The 19,819-nt window shown below is 47.1% G+C and overlaps 1 protein-coding gene across 4 annotated transcripts in view; it reads left to right on the top strand.

Moving 5' to 3' along the window:
- The window catches only part of TNR (tenascin R), a 396,460-nt gene that overhangs the window by 304,710 nt on the left and 71,931 nt on the right, over nucleotides 1-19,819 (top strand). For 2 of the 4 annotated variants that reach the window (XM_082703940.1, XM_082703939.1), the window contains 3 exons: nucleotides 9,468-10,029; nucleotides 12,413-12,889; nucleotides 19,208-19,471. In XM_082703940.1, coding sequence (XP_082560066.1) covers nucleotides 9,531-10,029; nucleotides 12,413-12,889; nucleotides 19,208-19,471 — 1,240 coding nt within the window. In that variant the 5' untranslated portion in view covers nucleotides 9,468-9,530. Of the gene's footprint in view, nucleotides 1-1,760; nucleotides 1,808-1,977; nucleotides 2,199-9,467; nucleotides 10,030-12,412; nucleotides 12,890-19,207; nucleotides 19,472-19,819 lie in introns of those variants that run through there. The other 2 variants (XM_082703942.1, XM_082703941.1) reach the window with 2 other exon arrangements.

Consider the following 19,819-nt stretch of genomic DNA (forward strand, 5'->3'; position numbering starts at 1 on the left):
AGGAAACACCAATGAAAAATAGACATTAATGATAGCACAAAGGTCAGACTCTTGGAAGAATCTGTGACCCAAAGGGTAGAAATTTATGAAGAATTTATCACTTATATTCAACCTACTTCCAAAGGATAGAGGCAAGTGATATACGGAGGCTGTGGCATCTACGACTGAACTGAGTCTAGAAATATGACTCAAGATTTAGCGCGTCTCTAACTTGTTATATGTAATTGCGCAAATCATTTCCATACTTTAAGCTTCAACTATAAAATGGGAATAATCACATGGACCATTGTGAGAATTGAATAGGACTCTATCCAAAAATAAATATAAATATATATTTTATTATACTATATTATAGTATTATGTATTATTACCTTATATTAATATTGTTAATATATTACAATAATTAGTATATGTTAATCATGGTATATATTAACATATAATCTATTAGGTCATTATTAATATTTTAGATTATGTATTTTCAAATATTCTACAGATATTATGATGTGTTATTACTGTATTAACGTAATATATTACTACATTTAAATCTATTAACACATTATATACATTATTATTAATATATTTTACATATATATTCAAATACCCTATAGAATTATCTAGGGTCTACAAAAATTGGATACATTCTCAGTTAAATGGAATCTCCATTTACCAAAAATCCTGGGCCAACTTGGAAGACAGACTATCAGTCCTACCTGTCCCCAAAAGGGAATTAGTGCCCTCAGGGGGTAAGACATGCCCAGCCTTGCCAGCTGTACTGTAAAGTAGGAATTCAACCTGGAATGATCTCACACACCCCCCCTTCTGATCTTGAGATTTTATTACTCATTTGGTAAAGTTCCCATGACTGATATTCAAGACCTTATACTTCAGGTGACGAAGGCATAGCTGGGAGGCCAGGCCAGGGAGAAGTCTCAGAGGTAGAGCCAGATGGAGGCAGGAGGGGGACCAGAAGCCAGACTGCCCGCCCCAACCGCTGCGGTTTCTCTAATCCACACGGACACAAAGCTACCCACATCCTCTGACCATTTGTGCTGAGAAGCGAATGTGGGCCCGTGGGACTGGGAACCACACACCCTCTATGCTGATGTTCACACCGGGGCAGGGCAAGGCGAATGCCAGTCAGGAGTCGGGGATGGCCAGGCCCGGTGGGAGGTGATGCCCTGGCCTGGCCCCGTGCCTCCTCCCATACCACTCTGTGTCCTTGCTGACAGCTCAGGGCCAGCCACGGGCCCTGACTGCGGGGAGTTTTCTGCCCTCGGGTTCTTTTCAGAAATCTGACAGGCCCAATAAAGGCCCAGTGCTGAGGGAGACAGCGGGCTCTGAGCCCTCCCGGCAGCCCCCACTGGGCCTCCACTGACACAATGGGGCCGGCTGTAATCACATTACACCCGCGTCTTTCATAATTACCCTCTTTCTCCCAGTGGCAGAGCATCCCAACGGCAGGGAGGGAACTATTTTTAAACTAATTCTTACCAAAAAAAAAAAAAAAAAAATCACAAAAAAGAGTGTCATTTTTCCACAGATACAGTTCTGGTTTATAAATCACCCCAGGGACAGAGTGGGGACGAAGGCTGGCAGAAGCTGGGAAATCCAAAGAGAGCTCTGGCCGCCCACCCCTGGAGATCACCTCTGCTCACCAGTCCAACAACCTGCACGCTCATTTTTTTCTCTCCTGTTGTTTTCTTCCTGAGGTATTTCTGTCTGTCTTCATCTCTTGCATCTCCTCTCTGAGTCGTGGGAGTGGGAGGCAGGGAAGGAAAAAGAAAAACCCCAAAGGCATCGCTTCGGTGTGAGTGACCAGTGGCCCTTCCTGTTGGTCACCTCCCCACCTTACCCGCCCCACACCCCCAGCTTCTGGAGACCAGCTCTCCTCTCCCTTCTCTGTGCGTGTTTCTCCATAACCACCACCAAGCTCCTCACGGTGAAGAAAGCAAGCCAGGCGAGGGCCCGTGGAGGAGGCCAAGGGCAGGAAGAGGCCCGAAGACCGCTTCGGCTGGGGCAGGTGCTCCAGCGGGGCTCAGGGAGCCAGGCTCTGCCCACAGGCCTCGGGAGAGGAGCGAGCACTTCAGCCGCCGGGCACCAGCTCGCCTGGAGGACCGGCCTGCTCTGCACCTCATACAAATTACCCAGAGACTCCTCTTGGTGCTGGCCCCGATAATTGCACTGATAAGGAAGCGGGGGTAGGAAATGAATCAACGGCCCCACACAGGTTTCCTGAGTATCAGTCTATCGAATTACTGCGACTCTATTGCACTCTCTTTCCGAGGGTCATGAGCTATCTGTCTTGCTCACGAGTGCTGGTGTAGCTCTGAGGCCCGGGTGTATCACTGTCCCTCAGGTTTACATTTGCTCCCTCTGCCTCTAGAAATCTTGTCGGAGTCTCTCTCCAGCTTGGCTTGCTTCCCGCGTTCCCTCCTCCACCTCCTCAGCTTTCCCCTCTGGTCGCCCCGACACACACACACACACACACACACACACACACTCACACACACACACACTGCTGCTCTGACTGGCCCATCATGGCCCCAATCCTGGAGTCTTATTAACTGTAGCCGGATGAGCCATCTGAGAGGTAGGAAGACCGTGAGGGGACACAAGGCTCTGCTGGTCCCCTCCAGCCTAGGTCACCTCTCATAACACGTGGCATCTAGCTTACAGGTGATGCTGTCACCTCGCACCAAAGCCGGGTGGTGGGTCTGAGAGCAGGTGGGGCCCCTCTACAGGTGACAAGCACATGGAATGCAGCCCTCAGGGGTATGTCACAAGAGGAGGCCAGGCCCCAGAGGAAGCTGCGGAGTTCTATCCACCAGCTTCGCTGAAGAGCGCCACAGAGAGAGACCACGTGCTGAACAGTCAACATTCCTCGTTGGAATGGGAGGTGGAGGTAGAGAATAAAGGCAGAAAGGGAGGTTTCAGGGATGCGAGAAAGAAAAGCCCCTTGGAAATAATGAAGTGACATGAGCTTAGCGCAGTGAAGGACGTATTTATTCAGTCAGAATTAAATAAATGTCCATTTCCTTCCCCTTCCCTTCAGCAACGTCAGACGAAGTGAGAAACATGAAGCCCTCCACGCCGTTCATTCTGCCTTCTGTCTCTACCTGTCCCCAGAGCAGCCACCTAAGCCACATGGAAGTATAGACACTAGAGAGAAGCAGAGGGGCCTGTGGTGTGGTCTGGGGTGGCTTGTGGATGAGCTGGGTGGACGCACACCAGCACGAACCTCTGCGGGTCCTGGTCTCCTTAATTACTGGGAAAGGACAAGTTTTTAAAGTGTCCCCCAACTCCTCCAAGATCAAGGTTTACTAGTTTAGAATTGTTCTTGATTCTTTGGGACCCAGTGGACACCGGGCACTTTTAAACAAAGAACCCACCAGACAAGCCTTCCCTCCCAGCGGGAGAGACTAACGCAGTTTCTAGGGTAGTTGCCTGCACTGGTGGAGAAAACATTAAGCTAAAAGTCATGGCTGTCAAGATGTCCTAAATCTGATCCCAGGAGAGGAGAGTGTTGATTTTTAAGAGCTCTGAGTCTTTTCATGAGAATGGTATGTGGCCACTAATTAAAGTTGGCTGAAAACAGCAGTTGGGAGTACAGACTATGGCAGCAAGATCTGGGTTCAGTCTTGGCTCCTCTGTTCATTAGCTGGGCAATCTTGGTCAAAGTCCTTGGCCTTTCCCAAAGTTCGTTTTCCTCGTCTCGAATAATGGAAAGAAAGAGGACCTAGCATGGTAGCAAAAACACCGCAGAGCCCTCCCTATTTACAAAGGGGCTGACTGACTGATGCCTCCTTCTGATTGGCTGTGGCCCAAGCCAAGCCAGTTGCTAAATATCTTGACTCCTAAACATCACTCCTAGTTTATAGAATCATTGTCAGAAGTGAATATAATTATATAAGAAAAACACTGAGCTTGGTGCCTGGTAAAGCTATTGATTTTGCTATCGGTTGAGTTTTGTCCTACAAAGAAAATGTAGTGAAGTTCTTATCCCCAGTATCTCAGAACGTGACATCATTTGGAAAGAGGGTCATTGCAGATGTAGTTAAGATGAGGTTATACTGGAATGATGGGCCCCAATCCAATGTGACTGATGACCATGTGAAGACACAGAGAAGACAATATGACAATGGGGGTGGGGTTTGGTGTGTCCCGTCTACAAACCAGGGACTGCCAGGACTGCCAGCTAGGAGAGAGGTATAGATCTTCCCTCAGAGCACTCAGAAGGAACCAACCTAATTGACCCCTTGATTTTGGATTTGTAGTCTCCAGAATTGTGAGACAAAAATTTCAGAGTTCATAGTTACTCAGTTGAGATTGGTGACAGCAGCCCTAGGAAGCCAATATGGTTTTATAGTGAGTAGACTCCTCAAAGCCACATGAGAGTATCAGGAAAAAGAAGACCATAAGGTCCATTCTAGCTCACCCTCTCACGTAATTCTTGGAAGCCCATCTTCAACGTCCTCATTAAGCAGACTTTCCACTTGTGCCTGAATACTTCCAGTGGCAGGGAGCTCACTACCCACCATGACAATTAAGTAGTTCTGATTGTTAGAAAAGCTATTCTCTAAATGGAGCCAAAATTGGTTTCCTTGTAGATTACCCCACTTGGTAGAAACTAGTTCCCTTGGACCTTTTGGCAAATAGAAGTCCAATCCTTCCTTCAGCTTTCCATGGCCTTTCAAATACTGACATTGATAGAGCAAGTACATGCTTGTACATGTCAGAGTTTTAGCAAACGCGATGTCTTCTTGGGTATGATGCACTTCTGCCAGCCACTACAGGAGGGAGAGCTCTGAAGGGCCTCTCATCAGCATTGAAGGTGCCAGCCTGGAAGGGACACACATCACTTCCTCAGAACTGATCAGCCAGTCCCAGTGGCATGGCCGCACCGAACCAAAAGGAGGCCAGAAAACATAGTCCTACCATGTGTCTGGAAAGCCAGGCCAGAAGTACGTGGCGAAGGGCACCGACAATTACACTATCCTATCAGTGCAGCTGTCCCCGAGTCATATTACGTGCAGCCCTCTCTGGGCATTCTGGGAATGTGTTGGTCATCGTAATGATCACATCGCACTGTTATCCTATTTATTGTGTCTTCATCGTCTCCACAAAACTGAGAGTTTCTCAGGAACAGGGACTGGGTAGGGGAGGGAGGGCACCTGGGTGGCTCAATCGGGCACCTGTCTTTGACTCAGGTCATGATCCCAGGGTCCTGGGAAGGAGTCCTGCATCAGGCTCCTTCCTCAGCTGGGAGTCTGCTTCTCCCTCTGCCTCTGCCTCTCCCCTCTGCTCATGCTCTATCTCTCTCAAATAAATAAATAAAATCTTAAAAAAGAAAAAAGAATAGGGACTAGGTCATATGAAGTGTTTGGTCTGGGATGAATTTTAGAAGAGTGACCATATAGCTAGAGTAAAAGGCAGAGTCCTTGTAGTGGTTTATAAGGCTGTATCTGAACTGGCTCTCTCTACCTCTCTGACATCTCCCCACATCTACTCCTTCATTCGCTTGGCCACAGTCTCACTGTCCCTCAAACTCACTAGTCCAGATCCTGCCTCTGAGCCCTCACATTGCTTTTCCCTATATCTAAAATGCTGTTCCACTGCTCTCTGCTTGGCTCACCAGTCCACTTCTCTGAGGTCTCTGCTCAGCTGTTACCTTATCAGAGAAGCCTTCCCTGACCATGCCTTGTAATATTAGCACGACTTTTCCTGCCCTGTTAGTGCCCCAACCCCTCATCTTTTAGTCTTCTCCACTTACATTTGCTGATACAAACACACACAAATGAATGTTGTATCATCATACACCAAATAACATATGCTATGCCTTATAGGATACATTATACATGGCACACAGGTTTCTCTGCTATCTGAAGGTAGAGTTTCCTATGAAAGCTTTCATAAGTTGAAATGGCATAAAGAGAAGAAACACGTACCATTAATTCATATGGAATAGTTTTTTAGCCTTGCCAAACCCAAAAAATTACCTCTCTTGGGCTTTTCTAACACCTTAGATCACATTTTGCTAATGGACACACAAAATAAATTGAGATAAAGTACAGATGCTCACAGACACAGTTCAAAGCTCCTGCGGCTCGAAGCTGAGATGCTGAGTGTCGTCCCTAGGGGAAGTGGGACAGCATCCATCCCTCTCACTGCTTGAGGTACGCACTGCCTCTATCACTGTGTACAGCAGAATCAATGCTGAATGCTGTTTTTGCTTTTTTTCCTAATTTCCTAAATGTAAAAACCCTTTTCAGAATTAATATAGGTCTCTCCCAAGTGAAGGTGGCATAATGCCAACTCTCAAAGAGCAAGAGATACTTGCACACGATTATTTTTACTATTTATTGTTTGCCCTCCCTCTGACACCCACATACACACCCAGGCCCAGACACATGTGCAAACACACCTGAAAGAGACTTCTAGGAATGAAGGGACCCACGTACGGTAGGTACTCAATAAATATCTGTCCAATGAAAAAGGAACCGATGTACCTCATGAGTCTTCATTTCTCTGGTCCAATGCCAAGTTCCTCCCTCTCATAGGATAAAACTGAGTCTCTTCAACAACCTGGTCCCCCAGAAGTGGTCAATGATTCGTGCGGTACAGAGCGAAACAGCCATTTCCTTCACCTTTGTTCTGTGTTTTAATTCATAAAGCCTAAATTTAAGTAAGATTTTGGAGGTTACAATATCACGCTGTCGATGGAATCATAGTTAAGTTTGTAATTGACTAGGGTCATAAATGCTATTCACACATAAAGTAAGACTTCTGCTCCATGGTTACTTCTGTAGTTGTCGCTTTGGATCTAAGTGTAGGACCTGACATTCTTCCCTCTTAATTTGCCTTTCACTTGTCTTCCTTTCCAGTTATAACATCATTTATTCTTTCACTTATTTATTGAGTGTCAACTATGTGCAAACAAATCTGCATTACATGCTATGGGTTTTATGGGATAATTTTACAGTTCCTGGGTTAAAAAAAAAAAAAGCTATTCAGCAATAGCAGTATGGATCAGACAAACCAATGTTAGTTTAATAAAAGAAATAGCTAAGGCTCCTCGGCCTTCGGTGTGAGAGCGAGGGTCAGTGACTGATAGCAGAGCCATTCTGGGGAGCTCTCAGTGATAGAAGGGGCAGAAGCAACCTTCCAAGGAGGCAATGGCTGGGGACCCGGAAACAGAAAGCCAACAGCACCCTACACTGAGGGCCTTGGAAAGAGCTGACAGCCATGAGGGTAATTTGGTTCAGACACATCACTCTATCTATCCCCAAGGCTGATTTACCTTATCTTGATGTGGCCAGTGGATCACCTCGTCCCAGATTAGCTCTAAGAACCTCTCCCTTGTTCAAACAAGGGTATGCTAAGTTTGTGCTTTCTTGGTATCCACTGATGGATGAGACTTCCCCTGTGTTCCAGCAATTTCAGGGCAGTCCTTGGAGAGGGGAAGAAGCAGAACAATTATTCTACATTATCTGTAAACAATATTTATTTATTTTAATTAATGCCAGGTACTAGGTAAGTACTGTACAGATAATAAACATCCCTACAATTCTGGAAGGTAGGTACCGTTATAATCCCCATTGTGTAGATGGGGAAATGGAGGCCTACAGCTAGAAAAGTGAAGGAGCTGGGTCTGAACCCAGACGGTCTGGCTCCGGTGTCCATGATCTTAACAGCTCTGCTCAGTTTCCTCTTCATACTGGAAACAGGGACAGACTATGGTTCAATATATAACATAAAGGCTGAGTAATGAGATGTGGTTTTTGTATGAGTCACTAATACAGATCATTTTTACCAAAACCAACCCTCAGACACTGTCCAGTTGAACTGAAAGGGACAAGAATAATGAATAACTTGAGGATAATGGAAGGAGATCAAATAAGTTGGAGAATGATTCAGCCCTTTGCTCACTGGGCAGTCACTCGTTAATTTATCTGTTTATTCGTCCTTCCAAGCGTCCACTCATTCATCCAACAGCCACGCACTGAGCACTTTTGCTGCCCGAGGCACACATCAAATGCTGCAGATAAGACGTGGTCTGACCAGAATCGATTTTGCAGTCCAGGTGGGGAGAACCAGGCAAAGGAGACGCAGGTCTAGCGTGAAACATGCTGTCAGCGGGGCTTAACTTCGCCTCACTGGGGAGAGCAGATGAAGGGACAGGAGGGAAATGGTGAAAGGAAGAAGCTTCACGGAGGAAGGAACATTGGATCTGACCCTAGCAAAAGTCTCTAACCTCAATATTCCCAGGAAGATCCTAGAATTACACAACTGCCATCAGAGACAACAGAAAATTGAACATGCTTTCAAGGAATGAGCTAGAGCACAGCAGTTAGGAAGACAGGCTTGGGGTCTATGAAAGTTCATCAGGCCTGAATTCAAATCTTAACCTCTCCAGGCAGAATTGCCTCGATCATGAGATGGGGATATCAGCCCCCCTAGGGCTATCCCCAGGGCCAGGAAGGTCACGTGCAAGGTACAGAGCCCAGTCTGGGCGCCAAGCCCCATCACTAGGCACCAGGCATCATTTGTGTCTTCTCTCAGTCCCAGCTAGCCTTACCCCATCCCTCCGTCTTTAATCTTCTTAGAAGCTGTAACACTACCTTTAGAACCAAAATTTGTAAGCCTCTTTCCTCTTTTACATCGGGGATAAAAAAGAAATATAATTTCTGCAAAACTGATTTGCATTACAGTAAATTTCTCATCCTCTGTGGGTTTTGGTGACTAGGTAATCAGCAGAGGAGCTAATTCATTATTTTAGCAATTTAAACAGGACCTCGGAAGAAAGGCACCCCGTGGTCACAAAGCACCGGGACTAAACTAATGAGAAGATTAAAAGAAAGTTCGGCTCACACAGTCTCCGATAATCACAAACGTACCCAAGGATTATTAACAACCACAATTACCTGGAACTACATTATCTGCCTGGTTGGTTATTCCAAAGTCAACTCGTATTGAATACATGGGCTTAGAGGAGTTCATAAGTTATTTTGAAGTGGCTGGCAGGGCCCCCTCGCTAACAAATATGTGGGAAAATATGAGGGTATGCCTGAGGCTCCCTGGTACCCTTCATCCTACTTCTCACCCAGACGTGAAAGTAAGCTCTGAGCTCTCCTTGAAGGAATAGCTTAACCACCAACCCCCAGTTGTCAGTCCTCACGGGTCCTCTGGGCTGGGCCTTACTTGCCCACCATGGGGCTCAGATGCGAGCATTCTAGATAAGCCTTTTGAGAAATCAAAATGTCCTTCTGCAGAAGCAGTGTCCATTTTCAGGAATCCATCCCTCTCCGGGACAAAGCTCTGGGCTTCTGTGATCCTGATAGCTACTGTCCCTTCCCAACCTACCCGTGGAAAATCCTAAGTGCCTCCTCTACAGCTTTGTAGGATTTCGCCCAGCCCTGGTGCTCCGCACAGGTCTCAGGGGTCATCTCCTTTCTCGGTCTTTCTTGCAGATTCCCACAACTCCCGGCTGTGCGCTGCAGGCTGGTCTTGAACCCGGAGCTCTGGCTGAGAGAATGGGGGTGGATGGGGAAACGGTGGTCCTGAAGAACATGCTCCTTGGCGTCAACCTGATCCTCCTGGGCTCCCTGCTCAAGCCCTCCGAATGTCAGCTGGAGGTCACCACGGAAGGGGTCCAGAGACAGGCGGCGGAGGAGGAAGGAAGTGTGGGCAACTACAGCGCTTCTGGCAAAGAGCAGCCTATGGTCTTCAACCACGTGTACAACATTAATGTGCCCCTGGACAACCTCTGCTCCTCTGGGCTGGAGGCCTCGGCGGAGCAGGAGGTGAGTGCCGAAGACGAGGCGCTGGCGGAGTACACGGGTCAGACCTCGGACCACGAGAGCCAGGTCACCTTCACCCACAGGATCAACCTCCCCAAAAAGGCCTGCCCCTGCGCCGGCTCAGCCCGGGTGCTGCAGGAGCTGCTGAGCCGCATCGAGATGCTGGAGAGGGAGGTGTCACTGCTCCGGGACCAGTGCACCAGCAACTGCTGCCCAGAAAGCGCGGCCACAGGTAGGCGCTGGGGGCGCAAGGGTCCCCCGCAAGGGCAGCCAAGGCCCGGGGGTGGGGGGTGGAGGACAGTGTGCCGGCGGGGCAGCCTCTCTCCGGGCATGCACACACGGAGGGAACAGTGCGCTGCTCTGCTCGCGGCTGCAGCTCTCTGCCACTGCGTCTCACGTCTACATGCGGTCCTTCCCCGGGGGAATCGGGGCAGCATTCTCTACACTGCTCAGTCTGAAATACATTAACCTGATTTGGAGGGGGGGATGAGTCAGGTAATGGTACATCGGTTCAGCGCAGCAACTTCTGTGGCGAGCAGGGAATTTGGTGTCTGTCTTCATTCATCTTTGGTTTTCACAGGCTGTTGAATTGATATCTCTCCATGTTAACCTCGGGGACTAGAGAACGCGGGCGCTCTGCTCGCTCAGCCACAGCCTCTCTCCCATCTGAGTAAATGATAGTCATTAAGGTCTCCGAGGACCTGGCCTCATCTCCCGCAGGATGCAGGCTTCAGCTCCCTCCGCAGACGCGCACGTGGGTGCGCTTGCACACACATGCACCTGCTCGCACGCGCACGCGCACTGAGTAATGCGCACTCGAAGGGCTGATTCCACACCCCCAAAGGCTGGGGGTCTAGATTCACCTCTCGACTCACCCACCCTGACTAGGAACACTTAGAAATTACTATCTTGACCTCTCTGGGAGGGGTCATTACACCTTCAGAGCCAGATTCCCTGAGTTCAAATCCTGGCTCTGCTACTTAGTAGCCGGTATTTAAGCAGGTTACATAACCCGTGCCTTCTTTCCCCACCTACAAATGCTGATAAACGACAATGACAGGGATGACTACATACAAAATTAGGACTAAACAGATGAAAGGCTGGCTTCTGGTAAGTCCCATGGCAGCAACAGGGATCCGCTGACCCTTAACCAATAAAGATTGTGTTAGTCCCCTTTTATGTCCAGTCCTCTCGCCCACAAGGCACCTTAGAGCCGCGCCATTCATTCTTTAATGAGAAAGGGATTCATCTAACTATCCTGGGTTCCGGTTTTCAGCTCTGTAGGTTCTGGTATCTGGAGGCTTTCCAGGGAAGAAGGTGGAGGTGGCAGGGATGACACGGAACAAGGCCAAGATAACACACCAAAATTAGGGGCAGATTCTGTGTGGTGAAATATTGCCCAAGTTTTCTCACCTCTTTGTTGGCCTCATAACCAAAACTATAAATAAACAACGTGAAGAAGACAAAGTCCAGTCATTCAGTCTCCTGTTCTTCCCGTTCTTTGGTGGGAACTTTCAGGCCATTTTGCCTTTTCAGTGGAGCTGAGGAATACAGGGAAGTCATAGGTGTCCATGGACATGAACTCTTCAGTGCCCAGCTGGGCAGCCTCTGAGTGGGTTTTCTCCCAGCTTCCTACTGGGCTCCGTGGCAGATGTGGAAAAATCCACAAGCAAGAACTATGTTAAAGCAATGTCTGTGGCATCCTTTCAGACCACAGGTCTAGGTAAAGTGGCAGAATTTAAAAAGGCTGTAACTTGCTTGATTTCATCTCCCCAGAGCCAAGCACAGAGAAGGATGCCAAGCAGGTACTAGGCTCGTGTTTGCTTAATTAGTTTATTTGACTCATGCTAGACAGATAAATTAACCCCTGTAGTTATGGTGTGGAAAGGGCCGGGGCAGAGATATGCATAGAATCCAAAAAGATCAGAGCAAACAGTAATGAAATGAGACTGAAGTTATGGGAAGCCTTAGAAGTGACCCTGGTGCTGAGTTGTGATAAATGAGCCAAGTGAGTTAGATGGCAGGAAGGAGAGGGAGCAAGATGTGTCTGTAACACAAATGACCTTGCCCTCCACAGCAGCCTCAGCACTCAGCCTACCTCCCCTTGGGTCGCCATCAGTACCCACAGCCCGCTCCTGGGTGTCTTTGTCAGGGACCTGCACTGTGGCCAGTGCATCCCGCAGGATTAAACCCGGGTTATCTTCTCTGGGACTGCCTGTTAATGCACCCTGGCTTAAGCTCCTCCCTCCCCTATATCCCCCTCTCTCTAATCAGTTTCTCCTGGGAGCACTTTCTGGTAAGTCCCTTGACCTGAGCCCTCATCCAAGATCTACTTCCAGGGGACCCAAGCTAAGACACACTGAAGGTTAACTCCTGGAAGACAAGTCACCAGATCTCATTTATCCTTGCCCCCAGCACCAAGCTAGGCACAGGCAACCCAGATTTGGTGAGAACTGTTTATGAAATTGGGTATGTACCAAACTAGGTTGAGCTTGACTGTCAGCTGCCCAAATCTAACCAGAGAGTGAGGAGAGAGGTGTGTGCCCACCCCTCCCCCTGCGCCATTTACAGGAGGAGCCACTGCTTCCCTTTGACCTCCTCCTTGACCCTTCCAGGACAACTGGACTACACGCCTCACTGCAGCGGCCACGGCAACTTTAGCCTCCAGTCCTGCGGCTGCATCTGCAATGAAGGCTGGTTCGGCAAGAACTGCTCCGAGCCCTACTGCCCGCTGGGCTGCTCCAGCCGGGGTGTGTGCGTGGATGGCCAGTGCGTCTGTGACAGCGAGTACAGCGGGGGCGACTGCTCCGAGCTCCGGTGCCCTACAGACTGCAGCTCCCGGGGGCTCTGCGTGGATGGAGAGTGTGTCTGTGAAGAGCCCTACACAGGCGAGGACTGTAGCGAGCTGAGATGCCCCGGGGACTGTTCGGGGAAGGGGAGATGTGCCAATGGCACCTGCTTCTGTCAGGAGGGCTACGTGGGGGACGACTGCAGTCAGCAGCGGTGTCTGAACGCCTGCAGTGGGCGAGGACACTGCCAGGAGGGGCTCTGCTTCTGCGAAGATGGCTACCAGGGCCCTGACTGCTCGGCAGGTAGGATGAGAGGTAGGAAGGGGGGCTGCAGAGGGCGTTCGGCGAACGAAGCGGGGGTGGAAAGAGAGATGGGAGGGAAGGTGTATTTCGTGCAAAGGAATTCCCATTTGGGTTGTGCTCATTTGCTTTCTAAGAGAGCCAGGTTCTTGCGTCGGTCACAATTGATGAGATGGAAAGGCAGACACCAGAAATGGTCACATTCAGTCGGAAAGTTCTGACTGAGACTAGAGCAAAAGCGATGCTACCAAAGGTGACAGCATTCCGCTGTCCTCGCAGTGGAGGAAAGGAAAGCAGAGAGTCCCGCCACGGGATCACCTTAGGCAAGGCCACTCTATAGCTCAAGGGGCTGCTGAGAGCTCCACCTGCCCCCAGGGGTCCCCCTTGCTGCTTGCCATATTCCATGAACATGATATTCCTTTTCCACGCAACTGCACAAAAGGGCGGTTCGTCCGCAACAAACAAGACTAGCCAGGCACACTGGTTATTTCATAACTCACATGTTGCCAGAGCTTCCTAATTGATGAAATGATCTAGTGTCCACACAGAAAAAAAAATATTTATAGGCGGGACGCCGGGGTGGCTCAGTTGGTTGGACGACTGCCTTCGGCTCAGGTCATGATTCTGGAGTCCCGGGATCGAGTCCCACATCAGGCTCCCAGCTCCACAGGGAGTCTGCTTCTCTCTCTGACCTTCTCCTCGTTCATGCTCTCTCTCACTGTCTCTCTCTCAAATAAATAAATTTATAAATAAATATTTATAGGCAAGAAATTAAATGTAAACAGGAATAAAGTCCTAAAGGCATCAAACAACAACTCACATTCTAACAATTAGTATAGAATATCAAAAGGCAATACAAAAATAAAAATTTATTTTAATTTTTAAATTTTTTTTAAAAATTAAAAAAAAAAAGAATATCAAAAGGCTGTGACTCACTTTGTTCCAGAGGACATTGAGCAAATTAGAACCAACCCCACACGTAGTCTAATGCTGTGGAAGCTGATACAAAGGTGATATCCTGAAATGAAGATCTAAATCCAGCAGAGGGGAAAATATTCATATCTCACTGGAGATTTTTTTATCTAAAATTAGATGATTTTCATCATTTCACTGTTATTGCTCATCCTTTTCTGACTGAATCAATGGCTCTTGCTGATACATTTTGTTTGTGTATCAGGTTACCTGATTGACCTTGATCCTTTCCATTTACGAGTGAATCTGTAACAGTGGGTTCAGAGGATGCACTGGGAGGATTTAAAATAAAAAATAACAGCAATCAAATATCTTTAAACCTTCTGATGGGTTGTCTGCTGGGAGGTCAGCTTCATTGATTTTCTGGTCTTCAGCATCACCAGTAGTTCCCCACCTGGATAAAGGGACCAGTCCGACAAGGTCCCTGCACCTGTGACTTCAACTTAATTTCTTTCACAAGATCCATGGCAATAATGGAAAAACAAAACAGTAACACACTGCTTAGAGAAAAAAAATCTTTTCACTTTCCTTCATTTTTTTCCACATTTTTATTTCATTTAGCCTCCCCATTTTGTTTACTGAGCTGAAATGTCTTTCTAAAAACACATGTAGTTGTTATAGCAATTGTTCCAAAGGAAAATTCAAGCTGAAGTTAAGCCTCGTCGCTACATGAAGCCTTGTTTGAATCCAAAGTCACGAGGGAGCTGCTGGCAAGGGGAGGCTGAGGGATGGCCCTGGATTCCAGCCACAGGATGAAGCTCCAGGAGGCCCCCGCAGAGGATGCTATGGGGTCAGCCTGAGCCATTGCCCTGGATGGCTATTCTGTAGCCCATCTGCTTCTTAACAGAATAGATCTTTGTTGGGCTGTACAACCCTGCCATTTCCTGCCATATTCCTGACCCTGCTTTTCTACAAGAGTGGGTCCATTTGCAGACAAAATCTTAACCTAATCCCGGATCCAGATGGAAGTGGAGATAAACCCACCTTGTCGCTCAGGGAAGACCCAGCAGCTGGATGGAGTCCAAATTGTGAACCTGTGTTACCTCCAACACTTTACCTCTGTGCTGTTTGAAGAAGACTTCGGGAGCCCCAGATGAATGACTTTACAGGTTCTAGAAGCATGTGAGGAAGGACAGGTGCATCACCTCTACCTGTTTCTATAGCAACCCCACAGCCACAGCTCATTGCAGGAGGTGCTGCTCTCAGCGCCCGCCTTTTAAACCGAGCACCACAGGTCTCTTCCAGAGAAGTATCTGGGTCATTATCTAAAGTGCTACTTCGCTTGCTCTTTGAGAGAAGGCTGTGGGAGAGGGGACTATTTACCCACTGTTTGACATTTCTGGCCAGATGTGCACACCACGGCGTCACTGCTTCCCTTTCCAGCAGGAGTGAGGACAGGAGCGAGAAGAAGGAAGTTGAAATCATGGAGATCCACAGATAAACCTCTGCACGGGTCCTTCTTTACTCTTTGGCAAGGCCACGGCACAAAGCTGCCCATTGTGTGGGCTTCCTTCTGAGCCCCCTAGACCACCAGAGCTTGGGTACAACTGACTTGCCTTGATGAGGCCACTAAATTTGACTCCAAGCCTTGATCTTTGCCCATAGCCTGCCCCAGGACAAAATCTCAGCCTTCCTGCCTCTGTTCTCTGGCCATGTAAAGATAATAGAATGAAAAAGTCATGAATATGAACCCTCAAAACAGGGCATAGAAAGGAGTTACACTGGGTTTCTCATTTTACAAATTCAAAAAGCAGCAGTCCAGAAAGACAGAAAGATTTTCCCGAAGCCAGACCGCTAATTAATGGCAGAGCAAGAATGAGAACCTTGGTCTCCTACCAACTTCTAGCACTCTTTAATCCTCTCTGGGATGCTAAGTAGAGCAGAATTGAAAAATGAAAATTATAAAAGCCACATACACAAAGAAATAGTCTTTTGATAGGAAAGCTGTACCCTGTCAAGTGATTTTTTTTTTTTTAAGGCATTGGAGGTGGTGGAGAGAAGCACGTTAAACTGTTTGTCCACATCTGTCCCCAGTGAAGGAGGTTAGCACAGCGTCTGTCCGGTGAACTGGCCGAAACTCCCCATGAGTCAGCAGGAGGAAAGAACCACCGGAGCAGGACTTGAAACGATCCAGATTGCTGTTCCCTGGACTTCAGTCAGACCTGCGGAGATCCATCAACATCAGCCTCTGTCTCTGCCCACACTGCAGCCAGCCTGACCTCTGGCACCTGAAATTACTCGCTCCTTGGAGCAAGACGCTTTATGCAATTGGTTCCAACTGCTCTCAGCTCCTGCGTGCACAACTGAGGCAGGATCTAGAAAGTAAACTGCATGGAATCTTTGCAGATAAAGCAACTCCAGTTCTTCAGGCCACCGTTTATTCCTTTTTAACTGCCTGCTCTTCCCCAAAGTTCAAAGTTGGAACCCCAAAGAAAGACTATGAGTACTTCGCTTCCATCCTCAATTCATTGAATCAAGGCATAGGGCTCTTCTACAGGTGCTTTTAATAGTTCAGTATCACTTCATCTGATGAGAATTACTGGTCCCCGATGTACACAGCTGCTACTAAGTTATAGGGCAAGTGCCGGTGGTCGTGACCTCTTCCACTGAGCCCATGGCCCCCAAGGTTACTCCCACCATAAAGAAAGCCATTGCTGCTCTATCATCACAAGTGAAGGCAGTGTTAACCACCAGGCTCAGGTCTCAAGATAAAAAATTTGCCAAGTTAAGCTGTCAAGATAAAAAATCCTTCTACACTACCTTCTTCTTTTAAAATCCCAAAGTTCTCCACATGGATCATTATTAACTTTATTTTCTGGAAGAAGGAACCAAAAAGAAATATGCCGACTTGTCCCTAGTGCCCTAAGAGTTGTTGACAACTTGAAATTTGGAATGGCCATTTCTGTGACTATGACAGGAGAAGTCCCACTTAGGAAACTTGGAGTTGGTTGTGTTGAATCACCAGAGGCAGGCAGTAAAGAATCCTTTTTAAAATAAGTTTCTTACCTCTAGGCTAAGCCCCAGTCTGAATCCGTGTCTTAAAGAACAGTCTGAACTCTCCTTCACGTAGTTACATTAGGTAGCTATGTATAAATGAAAAATAGCATTGGGCTCAATCCATAACCCATCCTACAAATTGTAGGGGAAAGAACACTAGTTGTAGAGGATCTGGGTTTGGGAGCAGATTCTCCTCCCAACTCCCCGACTTTTAGTAAGTCCCTTAACCTGGGTCTCAGTTTCTCCATTTATAAAATTGGGACAATCATATCTATCCAGTCTACCTCGTAGGGCTGCCATTAAAGGACTTCTTCACATTTCATTTATATGGTGTGTGTGAACATGATCTATAGGTTGTGAAATGCCGAGCAAATATAAAGTGGTATTGTTTACTGGCTAAAAGGTTCTAGAGCCATTCTGCCTGGTTGAAATCTTTGCTTCTGTGGTTGCTGATGGTGGTAGCCAGTTTTCTCATCTGTAAAACAGGCGTAATAATAATACCTATCTCATGGTGTTGGTAAGAGGACAAAACGAGATAGTCCACACAAGAGTGCTCGGCATTGTGCCGGGTGTACAATAAATGCTCAATAGAATCGTGCAAAGTACTAACTGATTCTATATATAAACTTAGCCCCCCTTGGTCCAGGGCCCAGGCTATCCCAAAGATCTTAGTGCAGTTTAGAGCATTAATAATGTCAGAATTAGAAAGGATATAAGCTTATAAATGATCATTTGAGGTTCAATTATTTAAATCTCATTTACATACATTTAGTTTCATAAATGAAAAAAAATTTAAAGTGAATGTTTAATTTTTTTGTTTGTTTCAGTCAGCATTTGCTATCTTTACTCACAGGGAGTTCTGCTTTCTAGACTGTTCTGTACAATGAATGGTTTGGGGCAATGGCAGTCAAAGCAAATGCTCAGCACTGCAAATATATGGTCCTAATTTCCATCCCATGAGTCTGAGTTAGAGGGCTTGTCATTTCTGCCTCTGCTGAGGATCTGAGGGCACAAGTGTGAGCAGAACAGAGCGGACAGGCATTCTCCCCTCACACAGTCTGTGAACAGCAGCTGGCTCAGTCCTGTGCTCTTGTGAAGGTGGAAGACTGAGGACATTCAGAAGAGACATTCAAAGCCAGTGATGGCTCTTAAATTAACACCTTCACCACACGTAAATTTATAAGTTAATTATAATTATTACAACATTGTCCCAATTTTTTATTTACTCTCTAGGCAGTTGCAATGACAAGCACCCTGGACTGAGTCTCCTAGTGGGTCTTAAAGGTTCAGTTACTTAATACTCACACTCCTGGTGAATCATCACTTCCTAAGGAAACCATACATGAAAGCCTATTTGAGTGAGACTTATTCTTGGGTGATACTTGGGGTGACATTGGGGATGTGAAACAAGAGGGAAAAATAAACCCTCAAGAATACTTCTTTATCATCATCCCCAAGATCAAGGCTAAGAAGAACTAGTCTAACAGAAGTCACATTTCTTTTAAAACCTAAACGGTCTCTTTTTAAAAGGGAGAATAATACAATAAAGGGATACTGTGTGTCTTCATCGGGCCATGACATCCAGAATTTACTGTTTTGGTTTCTTATATTTTGCAAGATAACCAAAAATAAGCCTTTATTCCCACTTACCAAGTCAAATACGGGTCCCTAAGGTAATCTGATGACATTTCACTTATTTAACTACTAAAAATGGTCAGTGGTGTGCTGTTAAATATGTAACAACTAGCCCTCTGAGCGAAAAAATTAAAAACCCTGCTTTATAGCATTTGCCAATTTCCATGGTGGAAACACTCCTTCCATGGCCGATTTCAGACTACCATCATGCCATATGGCACTCAACACAGGATCAGGAACAACTGTGCAGTAGAATCCAGTTCGACAGAGAGGTACGACACACGTGAATTACCTTGAGGGCATGGATCATAGTAAAATGTCATGAAATAATCTGAAAGTGATGAGTTTTGAGTATTTATTCCCTTTGTTTTCCATACAATTTGCTTGACTGTACGTTTTTACAATTTAATCTTCAGTGATAACTGCATTTAACAACGCTCTTGAAAAAGTCCTGAACATTTGACATCCAGCTTTCACCAGCTAGCAAGAGTTGGCTCGGGCACACCACTGGCTTGCTGCCTTAGGGAGAGAGGATTACTAAGCACCGAAAAGACAGGAACCTACCCGCAGAAGGAGTGACAGATCACTCCAAGCCAGTGAGAGGAGCAGGACACACAGCAAGGGTGCATGGGGTGAAATGTAAGGAAGAGGGTTGAGTCCAGGATGGGGAAAGGCAGTCCTCTGAGCTCACGCTGTCTGTGTATTGCCTCCCGGTAGTTGCCCCTCCAGAGGACTTGCGAGTGGCTGGTATCAGCGACAGGTCCATTGAGCTGGAATGGGACGGGCCGATGGCAGTGACGGAATATGTGGTCTCTTACCAGCCGACGGCCCTGGGGGGCCTCCAGCTCCAGCAGCGGGTACCTGGAGATTGGAGTGGCGTCACCATCACGGAGCTGGAGCCAGGTCTCACCTACAACATCAGCGTCTACGCTGTCATTAGCAACATCCTCAGCCTTCCCATCACTGCCAAGGTGGCCACCCGTACGTAACATTTCCCCATCCTACTTCATTTTTCTTTCCTCCTACATGAGATCATGGGCATTCATGATAGTAGTGTCTTTTCTTAATTCTTCAGGGATGCCTGCAATAGTCACAGCCCGGGAGGGGAAGGGCTTCTGATGCGACCCCACTTGGAAAAGGGTAAATCGTTAAAAAGGCACTTCCGATTAAGAGAATTTCCAAATCTAGTCAGCTCCTATCAATTATAGAACCAAAAGGACAAAAAGGCAATTATTGAGTTCTGACTTGGCGTAAGCTCGAGTCTGATTAGAAGTCAAAGAAACTATGATACTTCTACAGACTTTGCATCTAGTTAGGGATTCAAAACCA

The sequence above is a fragment of the Mustela nivalis genome (genome assembly GCF_964662115.1).
Source record: "Mustela nivalis genome assembly, chromosome: 16".
In the NCBI taxonomy this organism is placed as follows: domain Eukaryota; kingdom Metazoa; phylum Chordata; class Mammalia; order Carnivora; family Mustelidae; genus Mustela; species Mustela nivalis.